The sequence below is a fragment of the Anomalospiza imberbis genome, chromosome 7 (genome assembly GCF_031753505.1).
Source record: "Anomalospiza imberbis isolate Cuckoo-Finch-1a 21T00152 chromosome 7, ASM3175350v1, whole genome shotgun sequence".
In the NCBI taxonomy this organism is placed as follows: domain Eukaryota; kingdom Metazoa; phylum Chordata; class Aves; order Passeriformes; family Viduidae; genus Anomalospiza; species Anomalospiza imberbis.
In genome coordinates, this window is record NC_089687.1 from 7,261,007 (window position 1) to 7,287,366 (window position 26,360).

The 26,360-nt window shown below is 40.7% G+C and overlaps 1 protein-coding gene across 15 annotated transcripts in view; it reads left to right on the top strand.

Annotated features, from left to right (window-relative positions):
* Nucleotides 1-26,360, top strand: part of NCKAP5 (NCK associated protein 5) — a 450,570-nt gene that overhangs the window by 257,571 nt on the left and 166,639 nt on the right. For all 15 annotated transcript variants that reach the window (XM_068195225.1, XM_068195221.1, XM_068195224.1 and 12 more), the window contains one exon: nucleotides 20,484-20,617. In XM_068195225.1, coding sequence (XP_068051326.1) covers nucleotides 20,484-20,617 — 134 coding nt within the window. The remainder of the gene's footprint in view (nucleotides 1-20,483; nucleotides 20,618-26,360) is intronic.

The window sequence follows — 26,360 nt, forward strand, 5'->3', positions numbered from 1 at the left end:
GCATGTAAACCACTAATTAATTTAAAGCTCTCTGTGGAAAAATTAAAGCCCTGGTTAAGGCTTTCAACAGGCTCAGATGGTGCTAATAATGGAAAAACAAGTTATATTAATGAGTTTTGATGTGATCAGCACAATTCTTGCTTTACAAACAGTTTTTGCAGTAAAATAGTGGAGGCTGCAGGTTTTTAAATAAAGAGAGGAAGAAATAAAAATGAAAAGGCTTAAAAAAACTCACAGAGTCAGTAACATGTCCCATTATTATAAGGAACTTAGTCACTTCTGCTTGTTACAACTTTCTCAAATGTAGTGGATTTAGATATATGTAACAGCCTCTTCAAAAACCACAGGAAGTACAAACCACTCTTGTTGCCAGATTGAAACGTAAATTGTAATCAGTTTTGAGAAGATCTGCCTCTTCTCATCAAGCGCTGCCAAACTGGAGTGTTCACATGGAGATGGATGTGTTGAAGTGCAGAAGAGGTCTTGACTGAAATTGCATTAAAGTCAGTTGAAAGTTTGACTGTGTCCTCAGCTTTCCCAAATTACCCAGAGGTTTGTAATGTATTTTCAGTCATTTGCTCTTTACTCAAGTTCAGGCTTTTAACGTGGGTGCTAGTTTTTTGGTGAGAAGAAAGAGACCATACCCCAGCTCGATCGTGCTTTGTTGAGCTGAGTGAAATGAAGATAGAAAGCAAAATCTTCTTTTTTTTTTTTATTCTTGTAGGAAGCTGAAAATGCACAGTTAGAGAGGCAACCTGTGATTGTAGGAAATCGTGCCTCTCCTGGGAGCTGCATTTACCTCTCCTGGTGTTCAGCTCTTCCAGGGCACTGAGACTCAGGCCACCACCCTGGCCCTGTGGTCAGCTCCACAGCTGACGTTGATGCTGCCCCATTAATCAGCTACAGGGTCAGCACGCTCAGAGCCCCAGCTCCCAACATCTGCACTATGTGCCAGGTTTTTAGGGAGGAGGGGAATGCTCAGGTTGCTCTCGAGCCTGGGTGTTGCAGATGACAGCGCAATGTCCTGCCATGAGCGCAGAGGCGCTCGCTGTCACCGGCATGATGAATCCTGCCATCCCCTCCGGCCGTGGGGAAGGCTGCTCTTGCAGAGGCACCCGGGTCATTTTAAAATAGAGGATATTTAGTAATAAATGAAGTGTTAAAGATTAGGTACGAAAGGCTAAATGTTCTTTCCCACCTTCTGGGTCCTTATGTTCTAGGAAAGCATCTATCTGTGCTTTAATTAGAAAGTAGCAGAGAGAGAGAGAGCCAAAGTAACTGTTTTGAAATGTCTCTTTGAATATAAAATATCCTAAGCCAGAAAGAAGCAATGTGACCCTTGTGCTGCCCTCTCTGTGAAGCTGTGTATTTATGCACAGATAGCCCTGCTGTCTGTCTCTTTTTTCTGAGAAACTTCATCATACAGCCCTCATGGAAACTCAGTGACATTAGTAGCAGTTTTAGCATCAATAATGATTATTGAAATTCTTTACAAGCCTGGTTTAATGCTCCTGGACCTCATTAGTTTTTCATACTTCATTAGGCCAAATGTCCTCATTCACAACTTTGCAGTTTTATCTTCAGTGGTTTTAAAATAAAACCTTATGTACTTAGTACCTTTCATTGTTTGCTTCAAAATTGCAAATACGTGGATATTTTGAAATTCTGTATTTTAAAGGTATTATGAATTTAGTTATTCTCTACGATTAAAGTTGCTGACACTTTCAGCAGTCATTTTCCAACAAGAGCCTGATTGCCTCTGCTCAGAGCCGGCCGCCGTTGGAAGCATGGGTCACTGTGGGGCGGGCCATGAGTTCCAGAGCGTGGTTTATCCAGGGCTTGGTTTAACCAGGTTCCAGAGCGTGGTTTATCCAGCGCAGTTTATCCAGGGCTCAGTTTATTCAGGTTCCAGAGCACCGTTTATCCAGCACAGTTTATCCAGCATGGTTTATCCAGGTTCCAGAGCACGGTTTATCCAGGTTCCAGAACGCGGTTTATTCAGCGCGGTTTATCCAGGTTCCAGAGCACAGTTTATCCAGCACGGTTTATCCAGGGCTCGGTTTACAGGTTCCAGAGTGCAGTTTATCCAGGCCTCGGTTTATCCAGGTTCCAGAGTGCAGTTTATCCAGGGCTCGGTTTATCCAGGTTCCAGAGTGCAGTTTATCCAGGCCTCGGTTTATCCAGGTTCCAGAGTGCAGTTTATCCAGGCCTCGGTTTATCCAGGTTGCAGACTACGGTTTATCCAGGGCTCGGTTTACAGGTTCGAGAGCGTGGTTTATCCAGGGCTCGGTTTACAGGTTCCAGAGTGTGGTTTATCCAGCGTGGTTTATCCAGGTCTCAGTTTACAGGTTCCAGAGCGCGGTTTATCCAGCGCAATTTATCCAGGGCTCGGTTTACAGGTTCGAGAGCGTGGTTTATCCAGGGCTCGGTTTACAGGTTCCAGAGCGCAGTTTATCCAGCGCAGTTTATCCAGGTCTCGGTTTACAGGTTCCAGAGCGTGGTTTATCCAGCACGGTTTATCCAGGTCTCAGTTTACAGGTTCCAGAGCACGGTTTATCCAGCGTGGTTTATCCAGGGCTCGGTTTACAGGTTCCAGAGCGCGGTTTATCCAGCGCGGTTTATCCAGGTCTCGGTTTACAGGTTCCAGAGCGCGGTTTATCCAGTGCAGTTTATCCAGGGCTCGGTTTACCGGTTCCAGAGCGCGGTTTATCCAGGCCTCGGTTTACAGGTTCCAGAGCGCGGTTTATCCAGTGCAGTTTATCCAGGTCTCAGTTTACAGGTTCCAGAGCGCGGTTTATCCAGCGCGGTTTATCCAGGTCTCGGTTTACAGGTTCCAGAGCGCTGTTTATCCAGCGCAGTTTATCCAGGGCTCGGTTTACAGGTTCCAGAGCGCGGTTTATCCAGCGGGCTCCACGGTGGCGGGGGATTCCCTGGATTGCTCCGCAGCGCGGCTGGCTCCGGCCGGGCGCTCCCCGCTCCCGCCAGGAGAGGGCGCTGCAGCCACGGGAAAGGCGCCCCTGGAATTCCCGGGCTGCGCTTGGCTCTCGCCGTTCCAAAGGCAGCGATGCTTCACTCGCAGCTTCCGCCGTAATCACCGGCACGGAAAGACCAACACTGTATCCAGAGGAGCAGAAATAAGCTTTTCCCCTTCAGCTGGAACTCACCGAAGTGATGTCTCTCTCTTCAGCAAGTATTTAGTCAACGTAAAAAAAAATAAAGTCAAACAGAGTTATGTAAAAATCACTGAACACGGGGGAAAAAAATACAACATCAAAATGCATTTATATAAGATCTGAAAGTAAAACAGAGGCAAGCTGTAGAAAGCATGTCATGTTGGCTGACCTGCCCTCCAGTAGAAATTGCCATTTACAGCTAACAAAGGCAGGGGATGTGCAAGTACAGAAAGGGCACAGGCAGTCTCCTGGCATCCACGGTGTACGGAGTATCGCAGTGGCAGTTGGCTCCAGCGCGAAGCAAATCCTGCTTTATGACTGCAAGCAGATGGATCCTGCTCTAGGCAATACCTCACTGCCTAATGGGAGTGATGTGCCCATGCACTATAACAGTGAATTGGAGACTTTTTCATATCAAAGGTTAAGCTCTGCAATCCTGAGCTCCTCCAGGCAATGGTGGCAGTTGACTCAAGTAAGCCACACACTCGCTGGATTAATATTTTTGCAAGGGTGACCTGAATAGGGCAACCAATCTGCAGGCTGAAAAGGCAGAACATTTCTGGTCTGGTTTTAGCTCATGCAAAAAAGGGATCTGAGGTAGGACTGAATTAGTCACAACATCTAAGGATGAGGAAGAGAAAAGGTGAATGTGTGCACCAGGCCAACAGTTTTAATTTTATGCAAACTAGGAAGGTAAATTTATACAAATTAATAGTAGTGAAACTGCTGTGGTATACTTGGTGTTGCAACTTTGTTCTTGAAGTATCTGGAGAAATTAGTGTGTTACAAGAAGTAAAAGAAGTTGATAGATTTTTGTTGGTCTTGGTTAGTTTGGTTTATTTTTTGGCAGCCAGTAGTTAAACTATTACTGTGGAATTTATAATACCCGCAATTGCTTCTGTAAAAGGTGTGTTTCTGTTGTTAATTTGGGGAACAGAGAAAAATCCATTAATTTATCTTCTTAAGACTTCTTTTTAATTTTATTTTTAAATGAAAGGTTTTGATTTTTCTCCCCTGCATGAGGCAGAAAAGGTTGCCAGGAGGGAGAGAAAGTTCCTGTATAAGGAAGGATGAAATTTATATATCGAGAGTCGCTCAGTTGTGCTGCTTCTATTAATTTCCCATTTATTTAAATTCATGCAGTGCTCTTGGAGCTTGTTCTGTGAAGTGCTGACCCTTTGAACGAGTCAGCTCAAGCAGTGCTTTAAATTGCATGTGAGAGTACAAACTCCTTACTGCAACAAGTCTTTGTTCAGCATCCAGCCCATGGAGCCCTGATCCATAACTGCTGCACAGCACCAAGAGAGCAGGGTAAGGTTCTGCTGGCTTGTCAGCTCCCTCTGGGCAGTGACACAACATAGTTGTATATATAGAAAATAATCTGCCGGGGGTGAATAAAAGGGAGACAGCAGAAACTCGGAAAAACTCTTGGCCCATTTCTGACCACTGAACACTTTGCAAGTAGACAGGAAAACTATTTACAGCTCACCTGGAAAAGATTTGGACTTTATATTTTGGACAGCATTCTTTGTGCCATTAAGTCCCATGAGCTTTTTTGTTGTTATTCTCTTGGCAGAGCATAATCACATCTCTCTGCAACTTCTGTCCGAGATTTAAAAGAAATATTAAAATTTATTAAGGAAGTAGTGTCTTCCTGTACTAAACCTATTTAGCTTTGTACAGATTCATATAATTCAGGCAACTGAGATTATTCCTGTCCTTTCCCTCCCAAGTCCAGTTCTCATAAACTTTAATTCAGTTTTTGCTTTGTCAGGAATTTGCTTTTACATACTTTTTGTTTGTTTTGGCTCCGTGTCCATTGCATTGTGATAAGGCATCCTTTGACATTCTACGGGGTCTTTCATAATGAAGATCTCATGACACAGTTTTCCAAGTCTGGAACTGGTGATCAGACTTGCTTGCATGTCCTGCAAGAGGAGACTGTCTAGACTGTGGGAATGACTGTGATGTTTGGATTGTGTTATTTCCATACCGCTTGGCATGATGCACTCTGTAGTTAGTCTGGAAATTAATGAAAGTGTCAGGCCTGGTACAGGGCCTTACCTGGCTGTGAAGTGGCTTCTCTTCCTTCTCCAAACTACATGGAAAAGTTGTGCCTTCTGTGTAGTACCTTGCTGTGTGACTGTAAATAACCAGGTGCTTAAACCCCTTCTTCACTACATTCATTAATTGTCATGTTCTTTAACTTTGGTGTCCTGCAAGGCCTGTAATTACCTTTGCCACCTAAATCCTTTATAATCTTGGAAAATATTAAATTTCTAATCTAATTTGTAAAACAAGCTTTGCTCTGACTCTTCTGCTGTTTGTCTGTTTGCCTGTGTGGGTAGTGGACTCTTTGGGGAAGAGGCAGGGTCTTCTGAATAGTGCTGGTTGATGCTTGGATCCTGGAATGCTGGTGTACCATGAACAGTCACAGCCCAGGGGCTTGGAATGAATAGTGAGAGGGGATTTGGCTCAGTGTGTGCCCTTCACACCACTGTCATTGTGTAATTACATCTTTATGATGCACATTGTGATTGGCATCCATGGTGACATTGCTTATTTAGAAATACTTTCTGAGTGTTGGGGAAAAATCATTATCTCTTGGGAACATCCTGTTCCTGGTGGTAAGTATTAAAAAGTGCCCTGTGGCAGTGGCTGGCACAGTTTTCCATTTAAGAAGCTTTTTCCATGGATGTCTCTAGAGGAGCAGGTCAGAATTTCCAGGTGCTTGTTGGAAATCTTGAGTTATGTACTACTTCCTGATGTCATTCATAATTAACCACCTAAAAAGGGAAAACCTGTGATGTAGGAGATATCGTCAGAAAATACATGCACTAAGTGAGAAGTTGAAAATTATTTTCATACTAAAACTAGCCTTTGAGAGTTGCCAGCTCTCATAGTCTAAAGGCAGGTTTCCAGTGCTTGTATCTTCCATCAGTGGATAAGGGAAACCTGTTCACAAATAGGTGGGAGGAGATAAGTGGAAGTGAAGGTGTGAAGACAGCAAGTGATCTAACACACATCAGAAGGAAGAGCTTGAAAAGGAACATGAGCAGGTGAGCAGAAATACTCTTGTGAACCGCAAGGAACAAGAATATCAGCTCTGGAAATGCGTATAATGTCTAAAGGGGGACAGGAAGGAGGATTTTTTCTTAGTTTTGCTCTCTCCATGTAGCTACTGGCTTACAGCTCGATGCCTGGGCAGGAGCAGGACCAGCATTACTCCGTGGCATTGGTCCCCATAAACCCACAGCAGCTGAGGGTGAACCAAACCCTTGTGCACCTGATTCCCAGGAACCCAGCTGTTCTTGCGTGGTCATTTGCTGTGTGGGTGGTTCTTCTCAGCCCCATTTAGACAAGTTTGTTCATAATTCTCCTGTATTGAATTTGATGTCAAACTTGATGGCTTGAGTGAGTGACAGGAGTTGTTTGTTTTAGTAATATACTACAGGAGTCCCCAGAAGCAGTGGGGAAGAGCAAATTTCCCGTTCTGCAAATGTGCAGCAGAATTTATTTCTCGCCAAAACTTAAAGACTATATAATTATAACGAGTTTGCTATCCTGCTCTTGATACACCTAGTGCCCAGTGGGGCGTACCCAAACTGGCATGGCTGGGATTCAGGAAGCCTCTAAAGCCTCGCTGAGCTGCCCTGATTCAGGGCAAAGAGGTCACTCTCCTGCTTTTCAAGGTACTGCCCCAGTGAAAGACAAGGGAGCTACGTGTGGAAATGATCTGAAAATTTAGTGTGCTGGCCAAAACGTACTAAAAAATTCAGAATGACTCTCCTGATTTCTGTTTCAGTGCTCTACATGGTAGAAAATGTTCATGCAAAGTCCTGAGTTTTAATTATGTGATTATGTGTTTTATTGTCCAGGAGCAGAACTTCTGCTCAGTCTAATAGCTGCTGATTTTTTTTAACTAAGTGCTGAAGGTGGAAGTGGCAGAAGAGAGTAGAGCTGCACTACTTGGTTCCAGTAGTTAGTTTTTTCTGTAGAAAAGGAAACATATTTTTTCTCTTCAAGAATAGCAAGCTAACACTTAAAATTGTCTACACTCACTATTAAGATGAAAAAATCCAGATTGTTATTTTATGTCTTAAATGAGATGTGTATGTGACTACGTGCAATTAATAGATGAGGATAAAATAGGGTTAAATCCAATAAAACAGATATATCCTGGATAAAAAGATTAATGTGGTAATGAAGACCAGAGAAGTAAGTGTCAGAGTTTTTATATCTGTTTCTGACCTTCAGCTGTACAAATGTATCCAGGCTAGTTGTTCTAGTAAGAAAGGGGGCTAAAGGAGTAGATCCTCTAAAGGGTGGCACTTAGAGTTGAGCTGAATTTGGTCTCTGGAAACACAAAGAGAAATTCAAATAGACTTATTACTGAAAAGTAATAGTGCAAAACTATATCAGGTGAAGACAAAGTATTTTAGTTATTTCATTTTGACCAGAAAATGAATTAAAAACTGCATGAGAAATTGCTTGGGTTTGGTTTTCTTTTTTCATGTTCTGCCAGATATCAGACTTTCAAACTCAGGCTGGCCCCTGAAAGTTGAGTCAGTTCTTTTGAGTGTGTGTGTGTTGTCAGCACTTACAAAGATTTTGTAGTGGCAGCTCTGTTAAAAATACCATAGAAGATGTGCCAGCTAACAGAAAAACCACAGCATTTCCCTACTGCCTATGGCAGTGCCTGCAGTGCTAGAGGGGTAAATATGGAAAACAGACACATTTGTCAGAAAACAAAAGCAGTAGGACTCTGGAATCAATGCAAGGAACAGCTTAGTAAATAAGGCACCTTTTTTTGCAGTTACTTACCAACCATAAATGGACTCTACAAGTGGACACAGAAAAACTGTAATAAGATCTGACATGTTCATGAGGAATGCTGAAAAGAGCCTGAGGAAAATAAATGCTGTATGGAAAGCTAGCAGCAAGGTAGTGATGCCAGAGGTGTTGAATGTGTCAGCTAAGAAAGGCAAATAGAAGAGTGTTTGTGAAAATGAAATTACTGTTTTATTCCAGATCTGTGGGGGTCTGATGGCACTGCTGACTGCTCTGAGCCACATCTTATGACTGGCATGGTTAAGTTCTACTTGTATGAGCCTCATAAATTTTCTTTAACCTTAGATCTATTTCAATTACCTCCTTGACATCCTGTTTACTAGCAGGAAATACAAACACATGAATGAGAAGTGCAGAAAGTGAGGAAGCCCTAACACGCCCCAGCATCAGGGCAAAAAACCACATACTATCCTAACCTGTGAGTAAATCCTAGAGCTCCCTGAAGCACCAGAGTTCCACTGACCCATCCATTCAAGCCAAATAAAACTCTCAGAAGTGTAGTTTTTCCTGGTTTTTTTTCCTGCTGCCTTAACTCCTATCTCACTAACACAGATCCAAGTGGGAAACGCTCGATTCAGCCCCGTGCCCATCCTGTGAGCATTCAGTCCTTTAGAAAAGAAACCATTTCTATCATCTAAAGGCCATGTTGGTCAGTGACAGAGGAGGCAGGCACACAGGCACTGCAGATAAGCAGGAGGCATTTAGGATGTGGCTGTGTCCCTGCTGGGTGTTACTGTCAACCGAGTGGGCTGGGATTATTATTATATAATTATATATATTATTATATGTAAGTAATCCCATATATATTATATGGGGTTACTTATATATAAGCTCTATCTTCTGCTTCATCACACCCCACCAGGTTACTGCAAAGCCCTGCTGGGGGCTCAGTTAAGCCTAGCCTGGTTCCTGTGCTGAGCCTCAGGCAATTCTCTGCTGACTGCAGAGGCTGGTGGCCTCCAGCTGCTGATCAGGAGGGATCAGTCTGGGGCAGGGACCTTGGCTACCAGCACAGCTGGATCTGCCTGGTGGCTGGGCCCCCTTGGGGCTCCTGCTCTGCTCCCTACACTGCACACTTCAGGGAGTGGAGCAGGAAATGCTGCATTGCTTCATGTGGGTTCCATAGGTTAAAATCCATACCAGGTGTGCAAGCGTAGCATGAGTGACACATCAGCTTTCATTGACTTTTTTACCTGTCCCTTCTCCTCTGCCCTTTCACAAATTGTGTTTTATTTCTGCTGGGCACTATTCTGTGGGGCAATTGAGAGGCGTTTTAAAAGATTTTATTCCATTATCAGTCTCGATGAAGGGTGAGACGTAAGAGATGTAAAACTCAATGCCATTCCATCAGAAGCCAACCTATTTCCTGGTTAAAATACCTTATAAATGTTCTTCAGCCTATTAGCTTTACTACACAATGCTGCTATTACTTCTAACACCAATTGCCTGTATTTTTCCCCCACGTGGTCCTGCTACAATGCATTTTTCACACTTCTAATTCTCTAAAATATCTAGTATTTTTGAAAAGTTATATTTTGAAACTTGTTGAAACTTGTTTCTAGTTCCATCTCTCTCTCAATAATGTCACCTCTATTCCATGACCTTCCTAAGTCAAATTCCACTGTCAAATTCTTTTAAATGGACAGACATCAATGTTTGAGAAATCAAAGTCCAGCATGACTATGAATTCATAGTCTTCAATTTACTTCTCTCCCCACACTGTCTGGCCTTCATAGCCATGTGCAAGTATGCAAAAAATACTGTTCTGTGGTAATGTTTACATAATGGCTTATCAACATACTATTACCTGGTTAGAAGGAATTTAAATGAGTCTTCTGAGTCTGAGCTGACCACTGTTTGCCACAGTCCATGGAATTATCTTCTATAGACACTCTAAACGATGAAGACAGCACCTGGAAAATACATGACTTTTAAATATTTTACAAAAATATTTTTGTAAATCTTAGCAATGGGAAACCCTGGTTTTCAGACCTCAAGGATTCTCTTCACTCCTTCCTCCTGAAGTCTGTGTCTAGGCTGAAATGTCATCCAAACTGACAGCAAATGAAAATAAATTACTTAGCCATGAAAGAAACCAGTGCCACATCAAAAATTAAATGTAATCTCAGCAAGTGGAATTTACCCTAAATCATGTGGCCTGAGGCTCACCTCGTGCACCTACCCAGAACACAGTTGTTGCTGTAGGTCACAAAAAGTCCAAAGAACTTGTAATGTACTTGAGACAACTTCACACAAATCTTCTGGCCCTTGCTGCAAGACTTCTGATCCAAGAGGGAGTTTCTGCTTGCCAAATATTCCAGGAGATCAGGCATATTCTTGAACCTGGATCCTTCTTGGATCATTTATTTCTTCATGTTGGGTTCATTTATTTCTTATCTTTGTGAGTGGGGAGTTTGTTCCATGGCCTGTTTGTTCAGATAAATCCACTAGAAAGTGGCTGAGAAGCCTGCAGTCTGTCACCAGTAGAACATGCAGGCTATACCTGTGTTCATGTTTTGGTGCCAGTTTTATTTATTCACAGATAAAGTTTTGTTCTTATGATAAAGTCAAGTTCCAAAACCTCAGTTCTATTTCTGAGAGCTGGAGCATTTGTTTTGCCAGACAACATTTTACCTTCTGTTTTCTGGGTTGCTATGCTGACGTCCATTCAGGAAATGTTTGAGAATTACAGATCTGATAGAAAATTGTAGGAGAATCAAACAACTGACACTGAATCAAACAACTGACACTTTGCTGGCCCAGGTGGGTTGGCTCTTGCAAGTTGTTCTCTACGCACGCTCCTTTGTGCTGTTTTATGCTTCAAACACCATTATTATAAAACTTTTGGAATCAAACAAGTGGGAAACATAAAGAGATTGGGGATTTTTTTTCTTGTTTGCAGCTGAAATAGACAAAGCTCTTTGTAAACAAGTTATCCTGATTATAAAACTTTGTTTCTAATAAGAAGATATTGTATATACCCTGTATAAAAAAACTAAACAGCTCTATGCCTAGTTAGAAATCTTAATGTAATGGAAGTCACCTTACCATAAAAAGCATGTTGCAAAGAGCTTGAAATTATAATTACCCTCTGTAATCTAAGATGTTTCAGGAATTTTTTTTCCTTTTTTTTTCCTTAGCAGTGCCACTCTTTCTGATTTTGTTATTGACAGAGTTTTTTTACTTCACACTTTTGAAAACTAGGTATTTATATGGATTATATCTATCTTAATACAGTTTGCAAGTTTTTATTCAAACTTGAAAAGCATTTCATTATGTTTAATTTAGAGAAATGAGATTTCTTTAATTGCTGTCTGTAGAAGCTATTAGAAGCTCAATTACATTTTCAAATTCATTTTTAAAAGTGTTATCACTTAAAGATTACTAATTAAAAAAAACAATCATGACCTGACTATGTGAGACTTCAGGTTCACTAATAATATGCTCTCCACACCCTTCAAACTGTAAGAAAATAACCATTAAAATGGAGGAATGAGCTATGCTAAGAACTGAAGCAAGTCTTCAAAATTGGGCTACCAATTGTGAATCTGAATAAATAGCAATAGTTTTATTAGGGAGACAAGAATTTCAAAATAGGTATTACCTGCCCACATTCAACACTGCAATTCTGACTGAGAGATGGGCTTTAAGGAGCTGAGAGAGTGATGGCTGCTGGGTGCAGGTGCTCACCTGTGTGGAGCCTACCTGTGCATCTGCTGCTGCCTGGGCTGTGTCTGCAGCTGTGGCCCCAGGACAGAGTTCACTTCAGGCTGGTAACTTCTCCAAGACTATGAGGGGCATTTTTTGCTATTTCGTTTCTTTTCCCAAGGTGGCTCTGGTATTTGGTGGCCTGCCATTGGGTGCTTCACAGAGTTAAAGAGCTGCTGGGCAGTCAGAGCTCCCTTTTGGAGCAGTGGCTGTTCACCACAGCTCCTGGAGGGGATGGGCAGGCAGTGGTGCTCACTATCCAGCTCTCAGCCAAAAGGTTTTATGAGCTATTTAATTTTTTCCCCTTGTAAAATAAATGTTATCACAACTCCAACGATATATACAGTACTGCTGGTGTAATAGCCTGCCTAATTCAGATTAATTGTAGGCTTGCAATGATAAAGGAGCTTCAGCACAGCAGTTATTCTCTCGCACAGATGCAATTAAAACCATATCAATGCAGTATAAATAATGCTAAATTAAGTTGCTGTCCCTCCACATGGTGGCAATTTTGAGCTAGTGCAAAATGAAATCTAGCATCTTATTTTGTTCAGAAGGAGTAACTACACCAAGAAACAGTTTCTAATTTCCTTGAATGGCTCTGGAGCAGCGTTATCACCCAACAATATGAAGTGTGTAAATTGCTGTCACCAAAATATCACTACTACTAATAATAATGAGCATTTCCTGCTTTTTTATTAATCTTAGAGGTAAGAAAAGCTTGAGGTTTACATCTGAAAGTCATGGGATGCTTGTGCTAGTCTGAGATGTAGCCAAAGAGACAGATGTGCTAGCATATAGAAATTTCATCGTGGAAAATTATTTATTTGCTTCAAATTATTTCATTTTAACTGGTTTCAAGGCATTTTTAGAAAATTCTAAAACAAATTATTTAATGTCAGTTAGGTTTTCCTCTGATTTTTTGGGCAGTCTGTCATTTTGGGAGCAGAACGCTGTTCTCAAAAGCCATAATTTTTTCTTTTTGGTATGAAAAAGCTAGAAGATACAAGCCTAAAATTAGGATACGGCTTTTTATACTATTTATATCTTACTGTTGCAAAGCTGTAGCAGGAATAAGTTTAAGGAAAATGGTTACATCATAAAATAATTGGGGAAAATAGTAGAGATTTAATATAAACCAAGACAAGTAGTACAAGTCTGTCAGGTGAAAGGTGAAATGAAAAAATTCATTTTGATTGCAAAGCAGCCACACAACCTCACCATTAACTTTCTTATTTTGAAGAGACGTGGAAGTAGAGCTACCTGTCCTTCCATGAACCCTCCAAGTGTTTATGTTATTGCTGTTTTCACTTCAGTGCTTCGCTGTGCTTTACATACACCTGTAACTTCATCCCTGGGAAGGCTTTGGATGTTTAAATGTATTTGTCAGTATTCCCAGTGTAGCTGAAAAGGTAATGAGGGACAAAGGCATATTAACTGCCACTATTGGAAAGCCCTGCCTTCAACAGTTGATTAATTTAATCAGTCTTTCTTCAGTAAAATAATTCAGCTTTAAGCAGCCTGTAAAAGTTGTAATAAGCACAATAAGCAGTGCACTTCTTTTCTCCCCATTCTGTGGGGGAGTGTTTTTTCATGCTGACAAAGTCCAATACAAGGAATGCTGCAATGTTCTGCAAAGTTGTTTGTCAGTGCCTGGGTTTATTTTTGCAGAGAAGTATTGATTACAGAATGAGAAACATTTGGTTTAACAGGGATCGATGAGTAGCAAACAAAGGACACTGAAGTTTGACTCATTTTAATTTGAACAAAAATACAGTACCCAGTGCAATTCGTGATGAAATAAAAAATGATACATGCTCTCTTGTTTTTAATCACATTCCTTTCCTGTCATTTGTGAGTGAGATAGGTTCAGATAGGGGACTGTAATATCCTGTGAGCTGGATTTGGGACCGGGTTGCATGTGAGGAGTTTGATGGGAGAGCACTGGGCTTTGCAGGAGGGGGACAAGCAGGTCCACCTGCCTCTGGAGAGAGGGGAAAATCTCACAAAGAGATTCCACCCACCTTCTGTGTAAGAGAGATGAGGGTGAACCACCTCGGACTCCTTGATCTGTTTGATTTGCAAGGCCCCAACACAAGCTCTTAAGAAATACCTGTAACACAGGGAACATCTGTACTTCCCTTTCCTCAGCTGCTTGGGCCGTGAGCAGCTGGGGCTCAAGAATATTTTGTGGCACTTGAACAAATACCATTTGATCACCAGGCATTTTGTTGGGAGAACTAAATATTCATTGCATCAGAAAGAATGAGTTACTCTGTTAAACCAACTGGGAGACCGAGTTGCAAATCCCAGTTTCTATTTCAATTAATATTTCATAATTAATTATTGAAAAATGGGACTGCTTCACCATCCCTCTCTCATCTCTTGTCCCAGGCTGTTCTATGGCTCCTGCCTGCAGCAGTCTTTCAAAAGGGCATACAAGGGTGATTGAATAGTGGACTTGAATACTTTGAATGTGCATATTTATTCATAAGAGTATTGGGCACTGACTTTGCTAGAAAACTAATTTTAGTGTGCTTTTAGTAGCTGCTATTTGTTTACTTCATTAAGTTGTCTTTGTTGTCTACTCTCTGTCTACATTGTCTCTTTTAATATATTAAAATATTTTTAAAAATATTTTAATCCTTTCTATAATTTAAATTCATTGCAGAGTATCTGTTTGAAATCAATATTAATTACACAGAAATTGTGACCCTCTTTAGGAAATGCTTTAAAGTAGTTGTTAAAAATGTAATGTGAAGGTCATTATCCTGATTTTGGGCAACATTAAGCCTGTGCTAAATATTCTCATGTAGACTTTTTGGCAAAATACTGGTCCGATATTTGCATATTTAGCAGCACCCTAGTAAACCCTTTCTTATGATACACAGGGGAAGCAAAGAACAAATTCAAGACTAGAGGATTCTTATTTCTACTGGATCAGTAGCTCTTTCCCCTACTTTTATAACCTTAATGATGAGATTTCATGTGTGCCTCTTTTAAGACATTTTTGATATTTGAACTAATAAGTCAGATTATATCTAGCTGTTCTGAAGAGCTGCTTTTCATAAGACCCAAGGATAAGCTAAAGAGAAGGAGGAGGGAGCAGTTCCTAATGGAAGTGCTGGGCTGTCCCTGATGGATAGCAATGCCCTGTACAGCCTGCATGGTGTGTGTGTGTGTGTGTGTGTGTGTGTGTACACCCCACACCTCTAATTCTTCACTTGCAGTCATCTTTAGCTTTAAATCTTGATACATGTTTTTCTTTAACATACAGATAAAATTATTGATTATGATTGTATGGTTTTTTATGAGAAAGATAAATTAACAAGTTAAAAAAGAAAATGCGCTGATGTGGGTAGGCTGACCTCAGCCTTGGGTCAGCTTTGCTTCTGCTTCCCATCCTCAGCAGGACCCGGGGGACAAAAAATTACAAAAGTTTGTACACCAATATAAAGACAGGGAGATGGAGAGTTTTGGAATGAGAAATCTGCTTGAGTTATTTAAATGCTTGATCCCAATGAGGAGAAATCAGCAACTACTTCTCTAAAAAGTATTTTTATGAGGTTGGTCCTGCCATTCTGATGAGACATTTGATGATTTTACCAGCAGTAACAAGTAAAAGAGGTAAAACTCCAAGTCCCTGACTTAGGAGGCTTTAGTGTCATCCATGTCTAGATTTAAAGTTAACAATGAAATAGCCCTGAAATGAAAAAGAGGTAAGACATCAGCATTTCTGTGCCACTCCCTGCCGTGTCACACATTCCCTCTGTGTGCTGGTGTCGTGCTGTTCAGAAGCAAAGGACCTGTTGTGCATCCCTCCCCACAGCACCATGTGCTGCTGTCTGCCTTCCAGGCTGCGCCATCCACACTCACACTTCCTCACTCAACACACCAGACATTTGCACTTTGGTAGAAGGTGAAAGGGCCGGGGGCTGACATTTGTGACGCGTCCCGAGGTAATTAAGGGAGACACAAATGGTCGAGCTCCTCTTGGCAGACGCCTGTGTGGCTGCACAGGGTTAGCCTTAGACCAGGAGCACAGCTATTAACCAGTAGCTCTGAGAATAAAGGGTGCCTCTTGGTCTCTTCATGGAGTGCTGAGGAACAAGCCACATTTCTGTGTCAAACACTCCTTCCAATCTAGTTCTAAATAGTTTTCATGCGTTTTGTTTTGATCGCGAGTAGCTCAGATTGGATTCCTTCCTTAACTTTTAGAAGATGACTTAACGTGAGGTACATGTCCCTGCCTGGGTGAGGAATGAAACATTTTGACACGAACATTTCTACAACTACACAAGAAGGAGCTTGCTGAAGTGCAGCCTCTGGCTCAGGAGCATAATGAGCAGCCCGGGAAACTTTGTTCTGTGTTAAAATATTCTGGTACTTGCATGAAAGTATCAGTAGAGTTTGCTAACACTGTCTTTCACTCTAGTTTATTCACATGAATTTTTTGCCTGTTTGGAAAGTTATCAGGAATTTTTCTGGGTGGTGTGATGAAAGTCAGGCTCTCTGGGGAGGCTGAAAAGGGGAAGCAAGAATGAAGTAAAGGTTATGCTTCTAAGAAGGGAAGGGTACAGCTGTGCTGCACAAGGCAAGGAGAGGAAGTAGAGAAAAATAGTTTGAGCAGAGCTTGTGGAAAGAAGAATCTGCAATTAAAGAGGAATTGGCAAGTGCGAATACATAACTTCATAGGAAGATGGCAATGATTTTTCTGGTGTTAAAATGAACTGAAGCATTTCACATGACACTTTTTTTTACTCAACCTTTTCTTCACAGAGGATGCTAATGCTATTACTTTCTACTAAGCTTATATTCACTATAAAACCTATAACCAGTTCTGTTTATTTCTTATCACACACCTTTTTTTTTTGCACAGGAATAAGCACAGAGGAGCCTATAAAGTGCATTATGTCAGCACAAAATTCCTGCAAAGTTCAGGGATATGTTTTCCTCTTCCAGGAGACAAAAAAATCTAAAAAAATCTCTTTTTAATCCTGGCCTTTCTGTATGTTAGGCTCACTTCTCTCTTTTGACACTTCATTATGGATTTTCTGGGTTTGAATAAAAATCTACTTCTCTTTTCTGGTGGATAAGGTCACTACTGCTGGGAGCTACTTTCTGTGTGCAGTATACTTTAGTGTTTTGTGTCCTGCAGACTGAAAACTTCCCAAGTGTGGGTGGTCTCTTACACCTTTTTCTCCCCACTTCACACTATTTATTGTCTGTGATCTGGCTGAAAGCAGATCTGGTTTCTGCCTGCAAGAAATGGCAGAAGTGCTGCAAGGTTGCCAATAAATTCTTGTGAAGATTCCTGGCAGTGAGGGCTGATGGCGTTGTTGCTGTGCAGGTGTCCTGTGGGCAAGTCTTGGCCCCATTCATACAGGAGGGTTTTTGGTGGCTAGGAAGAGAACTCAGAATTTCAGGGCCATAGGTCAGTGCTGTTGTTTCTGGTCTTGTAGCCTTGTGACTGGTTTGTTGTTCATCCCTAAACCTGAAAGGAGCAGGAGTTTTGTACAGCAACAGTACATGCTCATATAACTAATAATGTGTTGTAATTCTTGCCCATGGGTGGCTGAATTGGAACTGGACATTTTGCTCATTGCAGAAGTTCCTAATGTTTAATGATTTCATTCCTGAAATGGTATTGTTCTTGTAGTGCACATGTTGCTCTTTTAAGAGTACTTTTCTTAAGGTAATTCCTACGTTCTTTCTTCTTAAAAAAAAAGTCCCCTTGTGGATTTGCTGATCACTTGCTGTAGGATATGTGTTATCACACAGCCTTCCCCAAGTGAATAGAAGGAGTAAATGGCAGCAACAGCATTCTCTGACCTATCAGCAAGAGGTAAATGAAACTTAGAAATAGCTTGCATAGCTCTTTGACTTGTAGGGAGAAGTTTGGGTTTGTGAATCTGTGCTGTCTATGCAGTTCTCTTCCAGAAGGTGTGGGTTTGTGATGAGCTGGAGCGTGGCTGTAGGTACAGCACAGTCCTTCAGCAGGACAGGCAGTGGAGCTGTGGCAACCAGCAGAACGCCTTGGCAGTGAGATGGAGAACAGGAGACTCATCTGCTTGTTAGACAGTCGCTTTTTGCCTGTCCTACCTATGGAGATCTGGCTTTGTACATCATGTGGGAAGATTTATTTGGGGACCAGAGCATGGTCAGCATAGCAGACAGGCAGAGATAGTTGCTGTGTAGGTACACAGTTTGTGGTCAATGGGCACAGCTGTGAGAAGCGAGCAGCATTGAAATCAATGAGCCATGGAGTGCCCAAGTGCCCTGATCAACCACCAAAGGGAACAAAGGGCACACAGGTGCAGTGCATGAACATGAGGGGTATAAAAGGTTGGACTAAAAAAAAAAAAAAAAAAAAAAAAAAACCCAACAAAAAAAAAAACCAAGAGGGGCAGGTGCTTGCAGCCTTTAGTGCAAGAAGTGGTTTGCAGTATTCTGATGTGGTAAGGTGTTGCTCTGTTTGGGTGAATGCTTAAAGCCTTCTGAAATTGTATGGTGATACTCTGTGTATTGTGGCCATCTCAGCTGTGGCATGTGCTGTGGCACTGCTGTATCACAACAGAGATTATTGTGGCTGTTGGGATGCTGACTAAGCCTTGAAGGCATAGCTGATTCTCTGGTTTACAGTCCTTGTTGCAGTTTAGCTTTACTGTGTCAGGTAGCTCAGGAACAGCCTTGGGTCAGCTTGGTCACTCAAGTGTTCATAGTAGCACCTGAGTTTCCTGCAACGTGGCTTCTCAGTTCCTCTAGGAACAACTGCATACTTGGTTTTAAGCACAGTTTCTGTAGACACCAGAAGATATTCTGAAAGCTTTTCTTAAGTCCTAGGTGGTAGTTATATATTCCTTTTATGTCAATTTCCTTGTTACAAACTGTCTCAGGTGGTCCTAGATGTCCCTTTAGCAGCAGTGAAGCTTCCCTGCAAGAGAAGATGCTGACAGCATTCAGCAAGAGTTCCTGGAGCAGGATCATTTTGAAGTTGGCATTGATAGGATCTAAGCTGGAGCAATACTGACTGCTGTGAATATTCTTCCCATATCATCAGCCTCACTTATCCTCTGTGAGCCAATTGCTGTCTTCTGCCTGGTGCTGATCTCTGCTCTTCCTCCTGTGGCAGAAACTGAGGATTACTCAGCACCTGGCAGAACATGGCTATGTAACACTAAGGCCAGTGATTAGATAATTCAGTTAGAACAATGTATTTATTTGCCAGTAATTTGTTTCTTGTTGTGCAGTTTTCCATTTTCCAGGTATTACATATGGCCAACCAGACAGAACCCCTCTGTTCTCTGAGTAATTCCCCCTATTTTTTCACAAGCATATAGATATTTCATTTAAACCTTTGCAGCCTCCCTTTGTGGCATCTGCTTATTTATCACTGTCTTTAAGATCCGTTTTCCACTTGGCAATGTTCATATTTTTGGTCCCCTGGTTACTGCTATTGTAAATTATTATCCAGTAAGATTTATAGCTGTGAATTTTGTACAAATAGCCTGTCTCCCCCACTTAATGGCTTATCTCTAAGATACCTTTGTTATTTACTAATAATGAAACTGTATGGATAATTTTAATATACATTTTTGCAGGAATGTAATGAAAATTAAGGTCAGACATGGAATTACATCAGGCTGCCTGACAGGCTGCAAATCTCCCGGCACCATAGGCACAAAGCAGATGGGTGGGGAACCCACTGTAGCTTTACAGTGACCTAAGCTGCTCCTAGGCATGGGAACCCCATCACTGACAGAGAATAATGTAGTGCCGCGTAAAATCCTTGGGGGGTTTATAGATTTGTTTTCTCATTTAAATTCACAAGGATAAAATTTAATTTCCCTTCATTCTGTTTAGCAGGGGTCACATGGAAAAGCCTGTAAATACATTTTTTTAATTGCAGTAACATTTTTAATAACTTTTAGGTTAATTTTTCTGCTCCTCTTAAATCATATTTAGCCACTATTGAAATAAGTTTTTAAAGTCTTTAGGTACCCTTTATATAATGCTCTTTGTTTATTTTTTTAAGAAGGGTTAGGCCATGACATATGTAGATTTATCTAGGTAGAGCTGTATGTTATGGGTTGGATTTTTGGGTCCTGTGTTTTAAGAATTAGCAAAACCCATGTCCTAGTTGCCTTTGAGAGATGTTAGTAATATTAATGACACTTTGATTGCTCTCGTATTGGTTTGGTTTGTACTCGGATTTTAAAAATGAATTCATTATCTTAGTATTTAATTATCATAGTATTTCACTAAGTAAATTCAAATGAACTCTATTCTACTGATAGGGGTCCTCCTCTCAGCCAAAAAAAGAAAACCAGCGGCTGCAGAATTTCTTCCTTGTGAGGTTGAAGCATTCAGGGATGGATGACAAGTTGACCTTTTGATTTGTTTCATGCTTCCCATGTCTGCATTCAAGCAAGATGGGTCGCAGATCTCAAATACCATTTTTTGTATTTATTCTGAATGGAGGTAAAGGAAAAGCACTTTGAAGGAGAGGGCAGGTGTTTGTTTTTCAATATGCTGACATCCATGAGTGAGCTGAGGAAGAGTAGCTCAGTGTGGTGGGATATTCTGAAAAAATTCTTTGCTCTGTAACACTGCTGCACAAAAAAGATGGCACTGGTTTAATAGTGTAATTATTTTGATTTTATGATTATTTTTTCCCAAATTAAATATCTTTTTTTTTTCTAAAAGCGTGCTTTATGTAAAATTAATGAATAAATTTTTATGGTATTTCAGCGTGAGAAGCTGATACATGAGTTGGAGGAAGAAAGGCATTTGAGACTTGAGAGTGAGAAAAGATTACGGGAGGTGACGCTGGAGTCGGAGCGGAGCAGAGCCCAGATGCGGGGGCTGCAGGAACAGTTTTCCAGGTATGTAGCACGAGTAAACTGCATTCTAAATATGACAAAAACATCCTCTGGTGCAGAGGCATTGTCCAGACCTATTGATAACTTGAGTGGATCTAATCTAAGGCAAAGCCTCCTCTCCCTCTGAAATTCCGTAAACACCACAGGCTCTTGGCTAAATGATTGTTGGAATACTTAAAAAGTTTATGCCATCATTTTATGGGGTGGTGAATTTTTTCATTTCTAGGGATTTTGCATTTGCTAGAATAATTTTCTACGTGTAGGTCTTCACTTCTCAAGAAGTGTGTGCCACTGATAAGTCAGTATGTGGCTGCTTGTGTCTTGTAAGCAAGAATGGGCTTGATCAAGCTGAATAAAGAGAGGAAGAAAAAGTGAAGCCTTTTGGCAGCATTGGGCAAGCTCATCCTGCTTGGACCTACTTCAGATCTCTTCCTGCATTGCCTGGGCCACAGCTTTGGGCTAGAACAGAGCTCCATTTACAAGAGAACCAGTTTAGAAGAGAGGTTAACACAAACCATTCATATGATAATAGCAAGGATTTGAGTTATGTATTGTTTTCATGATGCACGATGAAATCTTGTACAGCAAACAGACTTTTTTCTTTGTTTTTGTCATGTGCACAGAAACAAAACAATCCAAAAAATCAAAAGCGACAATGGAATTTCATGTATATTTTCCATCAAGACTGAATATTAATCCTTTCCTGTAGATCACTGAATTGTTAAAAGCTCAAGTTCAGCTTAATAAGGTGAAAAAAAACCTGGAGGGTTTTTTTTTTTTTTTCATTGGTTAGGTTTCTTGGGGGTTTTAGGGTCTTCTGATTTGGGCACTTTTTGGTTTTTTTTCCTTATTTCCTTGGTGTTTGCTATGCTGCTCCTCTGATTTGAATCTGGGTTTCTAGGCAACGCTACAAAAACCATTGATAGCAATAATAAAATTTGTTCTCCTTTGTTGTTTTGTGTTTGGAAAAATTTGCATTGATTCTCTGCAGAATTCAAAAAAACTATTTAAAAAATCATACTGAAATCCTCCATTAAAAATGCTACGGATATTTCTTTTTTTAGCTTTGTGTTGTTCCTCTTCATTGATCCTTGGTTTCAATTTTACTTATTCTGATGAGACTCCTGGAGTAATATACACAAAATAAATCCACCCCATGAGTATTCCTGGTGAGAATACTTTGCTCTATTGTTTATTAATCTTTGTTTAAGGAAGAACGTCCTGATTTTAGAACAGTGTTATTGCTGCAATAGCTAGAAACCTGTGAAATTAACTTTGACGGTGTTGTGGCCATGGTTAAGAAAAGAAGGGGTGAGGGGGAGCCAGTCTCCAGAGTGATGCTCCCAGTACCTTCACAAAATTTTAGCTGATGCATATTCAGATCTTTTCAAGAGAGCTCTTCATTATTCCTGTGGAACTGCCGTAGTCTGATTCATTTCTACCATGTTTCTGAAAAGAAAAACTATTTTATTAGTCAGGATCCCTGAAGTCCACTATCTTCAAATTAATCCATTCTTTTTCTTTCACTTCTATTTGCAGTTGAGTGTGCTCAGGTCTATGGAGAAGCAGAGGGACACAAGTTCTTTGAATTAAAGTTGTTTGTCTCTTTATGTCTGTCCCTCTGATTTAGATAAAGGTGAAGGGCCTCTAAATCAGCATTGTGTTCTTTTTAAGGCTGTCTGCACATTGGCTAAACTGTTTGAAGGCAAACTTAAGTATAATTTTTCATTAATGGCAACTTGGTTAGCCATGTTATTCCAGTGAGGAAAACTCCTGCTGGCCTCATCAGGCTGTTGTTTTATTTTAGTCTAGGCCAGATGCTAGGAAGAGAATGTGTCACTTAAATATTTTGTTTTATTTTAAAACATTATGTTTGTTATGATGAATATTAAAGGTTATTTTTGCTGATTTTTAGTAGACTATTAAGATATTTGCTTACACAAACAGACTTTCTCTCTAAATTAGCGTATTTTTTCTTATCCTGTTTGAACAAATAATGAACTGGAAGCTGGATAATCTTGTGCTAGAGATTTTGTATTGTTTGAAGGATAAGTAACCTTTGCTTAATTTGAGCACAATTAAACAGGATAAGACAAATGATGAGGAAATGTTAAAATCAAGTGAAGAAGATGACTAGAGAATAATATTTTGAACTCAAGCATTCTGTCTTTCAGATGTGGATAGATCAATGTAAGAATATATACTACATCATATATCTTTTAAACACGTGTAATTCCTGAACTGAGAGGATTTACCTAGACATTTCTACATATATTTCTTTACATTTGAAACTATTTTCTTTGTATGAGGGAAAGAATGAAATATAATAGTTGGTGGTAATCTGTAAGTTGACCTTTGTAATTAGGAGAGCAATGCTCCCTATTCCTAAATGAAATGGTGGGGAAGCTTTAATCTCTCATAAGCTTATGGCTGGAGATGGAGAGCTTCAGAAGGTGAGGGGTTTCTTATTGAATGACGTTTCTGTTGTTACCAAGTAAGCAATATTTCAGCCTAGCAGTCTGAAATCGAAGTTCTCTTTCTTAGCATCTGCATAAATCTGCCAGACCCTTAATGTGACGCAGTAGTTAGTTTGATAAATATGTGGTACCTGCTGAAAGAGCTTTTAAACTGAAGTTTCTTTTCAGAATTGTAACATGTGTCCATGTAGTTTTAAATCTGCATTTTAATTTTATTGGAGATGAAATATGTTTGAGGTGTGGAGAAACCTTGCAGGAAAAATATTTAATACCAAACTTGGGTTTTTACACTGTAGTTGGAAATACTTGATGTTTTCTTTCTTAAACCCACTGAGATCTGTTGCTTTGCTGCAGCTGTGAAATTCCGTAAGGCTCTTTTTGGCATGGCATTGTATAGCTCAATGCACAGGGACCTACCCTATAAAAAGAAATCAGCCCAATTTCTTCCAAGACAGTGCCATGCAGTCTGAGTTTGCCACTTTTGTTGTTATACACATTTACCTCCTTGCTGGTTTTAGCTGTGCTTTTCCTACTTTCAGCATTTTCCTACAACAGTAGGAACAGAAATGCAAGGACTCTGCCCACAGCAGTAGGTGTGATTTATGGGATCATTCTAAAAAGCACACTAATAGACACAATATAAATTGATTGCATTTTCCTGCTGTACAGCAGTAAGCAATAGAACTTGTCTTTGCAATGCATACAGTTCAGGTGACTCTAAACTGGGATTAAATGTTAAAGCAGTAAAAGAGGTAGCTTTACTTAAGTTACTTTGATCACTATTTTGGTCTGAATGAAACAAGTTCAATAAACACTATTGTAAAGTGTATCTGGAAACAGTAACTGAAGAGCCCATTATCAAATCTTAAAATCCCTTTTGGTAAACTTCAAAAATTATTTCAGTTAAAGTTGTGTTGTTTATTGGTACCAATGTCTGTGACTGGAAAATTGCCTCAGGCTTTTAAATGTTATTGGAAAAGTAGGAAATGGTCCTTCTTTGATCTGCCAGGGCCCTGTGAATGGGATGAGTGCAATTCTCATTAGACTATATATTCCCCTCACTTTAATACTGACTGTAGGGTTAAGCCTGTTGCTTCTGACAAGGGAAAAAATGACTGCTGCAACACTTGGCATAAAAGTACGGTGTGGTTGTAGGTTTAGGCACATCCTTCATGTATTTTCCATTATTGTATTTCCCCTAGCTCCACTCTGTCTTGTCAACAGGTGAGTGGGAATAACTGTTTTCCTTGCAGCTGTGATATGGAGGTTTTTATGCATTGCATCAGCATGTTGATGTGGAGTCATCACATTGTAATTTCCAGAGTTTGCTTGATCTAGAGGTCACACCTGCTTTCACCTCTGTGGCCCTACTGCCATGGCTGGTAATCCACATCCCTCTGAGGCCATGTCTGGGAAGTACACTCCAGCTCAGCTGGCCCTGTGTTTGGTCACTTTGCCTAAGGTCAGCCATTAATAACATTTTAATCTAATATCTGGGGAGATTAAAATGCTCTCCTGGCAGCTATTGATGGCATTCCTTTGATTCTGTCATAGCAGGGGTGAGTAAGGTGCTATGTGGGAGTTCACTCCTTTTTTCAGAGGGATGTTACAGAGGAAGTTGTCTGCAATTCTCCTTTGTGTAGCTCTGCAGTGACCTGCTGTCATTCTCCCTGCATGGCCTGTGTGTAGGGTTATTGTAGGAGACAGGTTGGCCCAGAGATAGTCTGTACCAAAGGCTGACCTTGGTTTTAGACACCACTGGATTTTCTGAGATGATACTGTATGAAATGTCACATCGGAGGAGAAGTGGTGAATGAGAGTCACACACAAGTGAGTTCTCCATGTCTGGTGTGTCTCTCCTGCTCACCTGCTCCTGCCTTGCTGCCAGCTGCAAGATGGGCACTGTCAAACATGGGGAAAGTTGACCCTGAGTGACTGCCAGGTGCCCACCCAGCCTCTGCCTCACTCACTGTCTTCCAGAGGGCTGGGAGAGCAAAGAATAGCAAAAAGCCCTCATGGATTATGAACTGGAGATCACTCACCAGCTACCATGAAATGGAAAGATTTGACTTGTTGAAGAGTAATTTAATTTATTGCTAATTAAATATAGTGTAGGGTAGCAAAAAGCAATGACAAAACTAAAAACACTTGTTCCCACCCATCCCTTCTTCCCAGACTCAGTTTCATTCCTTCACTCTTGATTTTCCATCTCCTCCCCTGAGCAGCAGGGTGGGTGTCAGAGTTGTGGGGGAAGCTGCTGGATGCTACAAGCCTCAGACATGGTGTGAATGCTGCTTTGCTGGGGCTCTGACCCACTGCTTAGGGTATTGACCTTACTTTTGGATTCAAATTGACAGAGTTAAAGAATGAAGTTTCATTTAGATTAACACTGTTGGGGTGAGTACATTAGTATTTTTATTTATGTGCATCTACAACACTTAGGTACATATTTCATCTATAACAGTTACTCAGAACTGTCAAGAACCATTCTAAGATCCAGGAGCTTTTGTGTAAATAGTTTTCATCTGACAGAAAATAAAGGAATGGCTTTACTAAACTCATCAATCTAAGCCCAAAGAGGAGATTGCCTCAAGTTTTTGTGGAGTTTGACCTCACTCAGTTTCTGGGCTACTTTGTACTAAATATGCTGGTTTCCTGTTGTTTGAGCAACAAAAAGTAAAAGGGAATTTTTTTCATTTTTGAGACCAGACCAAATTTTTTCCACTCTTTAGTTCTGCGTATGAATACGATGGTTTTGAAACTACATGCACATGAGAAATAACTTCAATGAGTGTGGTGGCTCAGTTTTCTTCAAAAACAAAATTCTCATTCTCATATTAGAAACCATCAGGTTGAAATAATATTTTCATACTGAAGTTGAGAGAGAGCAAAAGCAATGAGCTCAGAATAACTGCAGAGAATGACTGAAGAACCAGGGTAAACTTGAAACACAGAAGTCATGCCAGGACCAGAAATTATAGCAGATTGTATTGCATGGAGTGTGTTGACTGGTGTAGCACTTGCAGAGAGCAAAGGATTGCTTTGCTCCAGGCATTATTCAAGATGCACAGAGAGGGACCTGCAGTTCTCCATTTTCTGTGGACTCTGAAGGCACTGAGGCCACATGAAGAGCAAGCCCTATTTCAGTACCCAGTGCACTGGTAAATCATGTGGTGGTGTGTCATGACAGCTGCTGAAAGCTTCTTGCATGGGGACCGGGGAAATTGGTAATTTTGTCTTCCAGAGGGCAAAGCATGGTGATCTGTGTG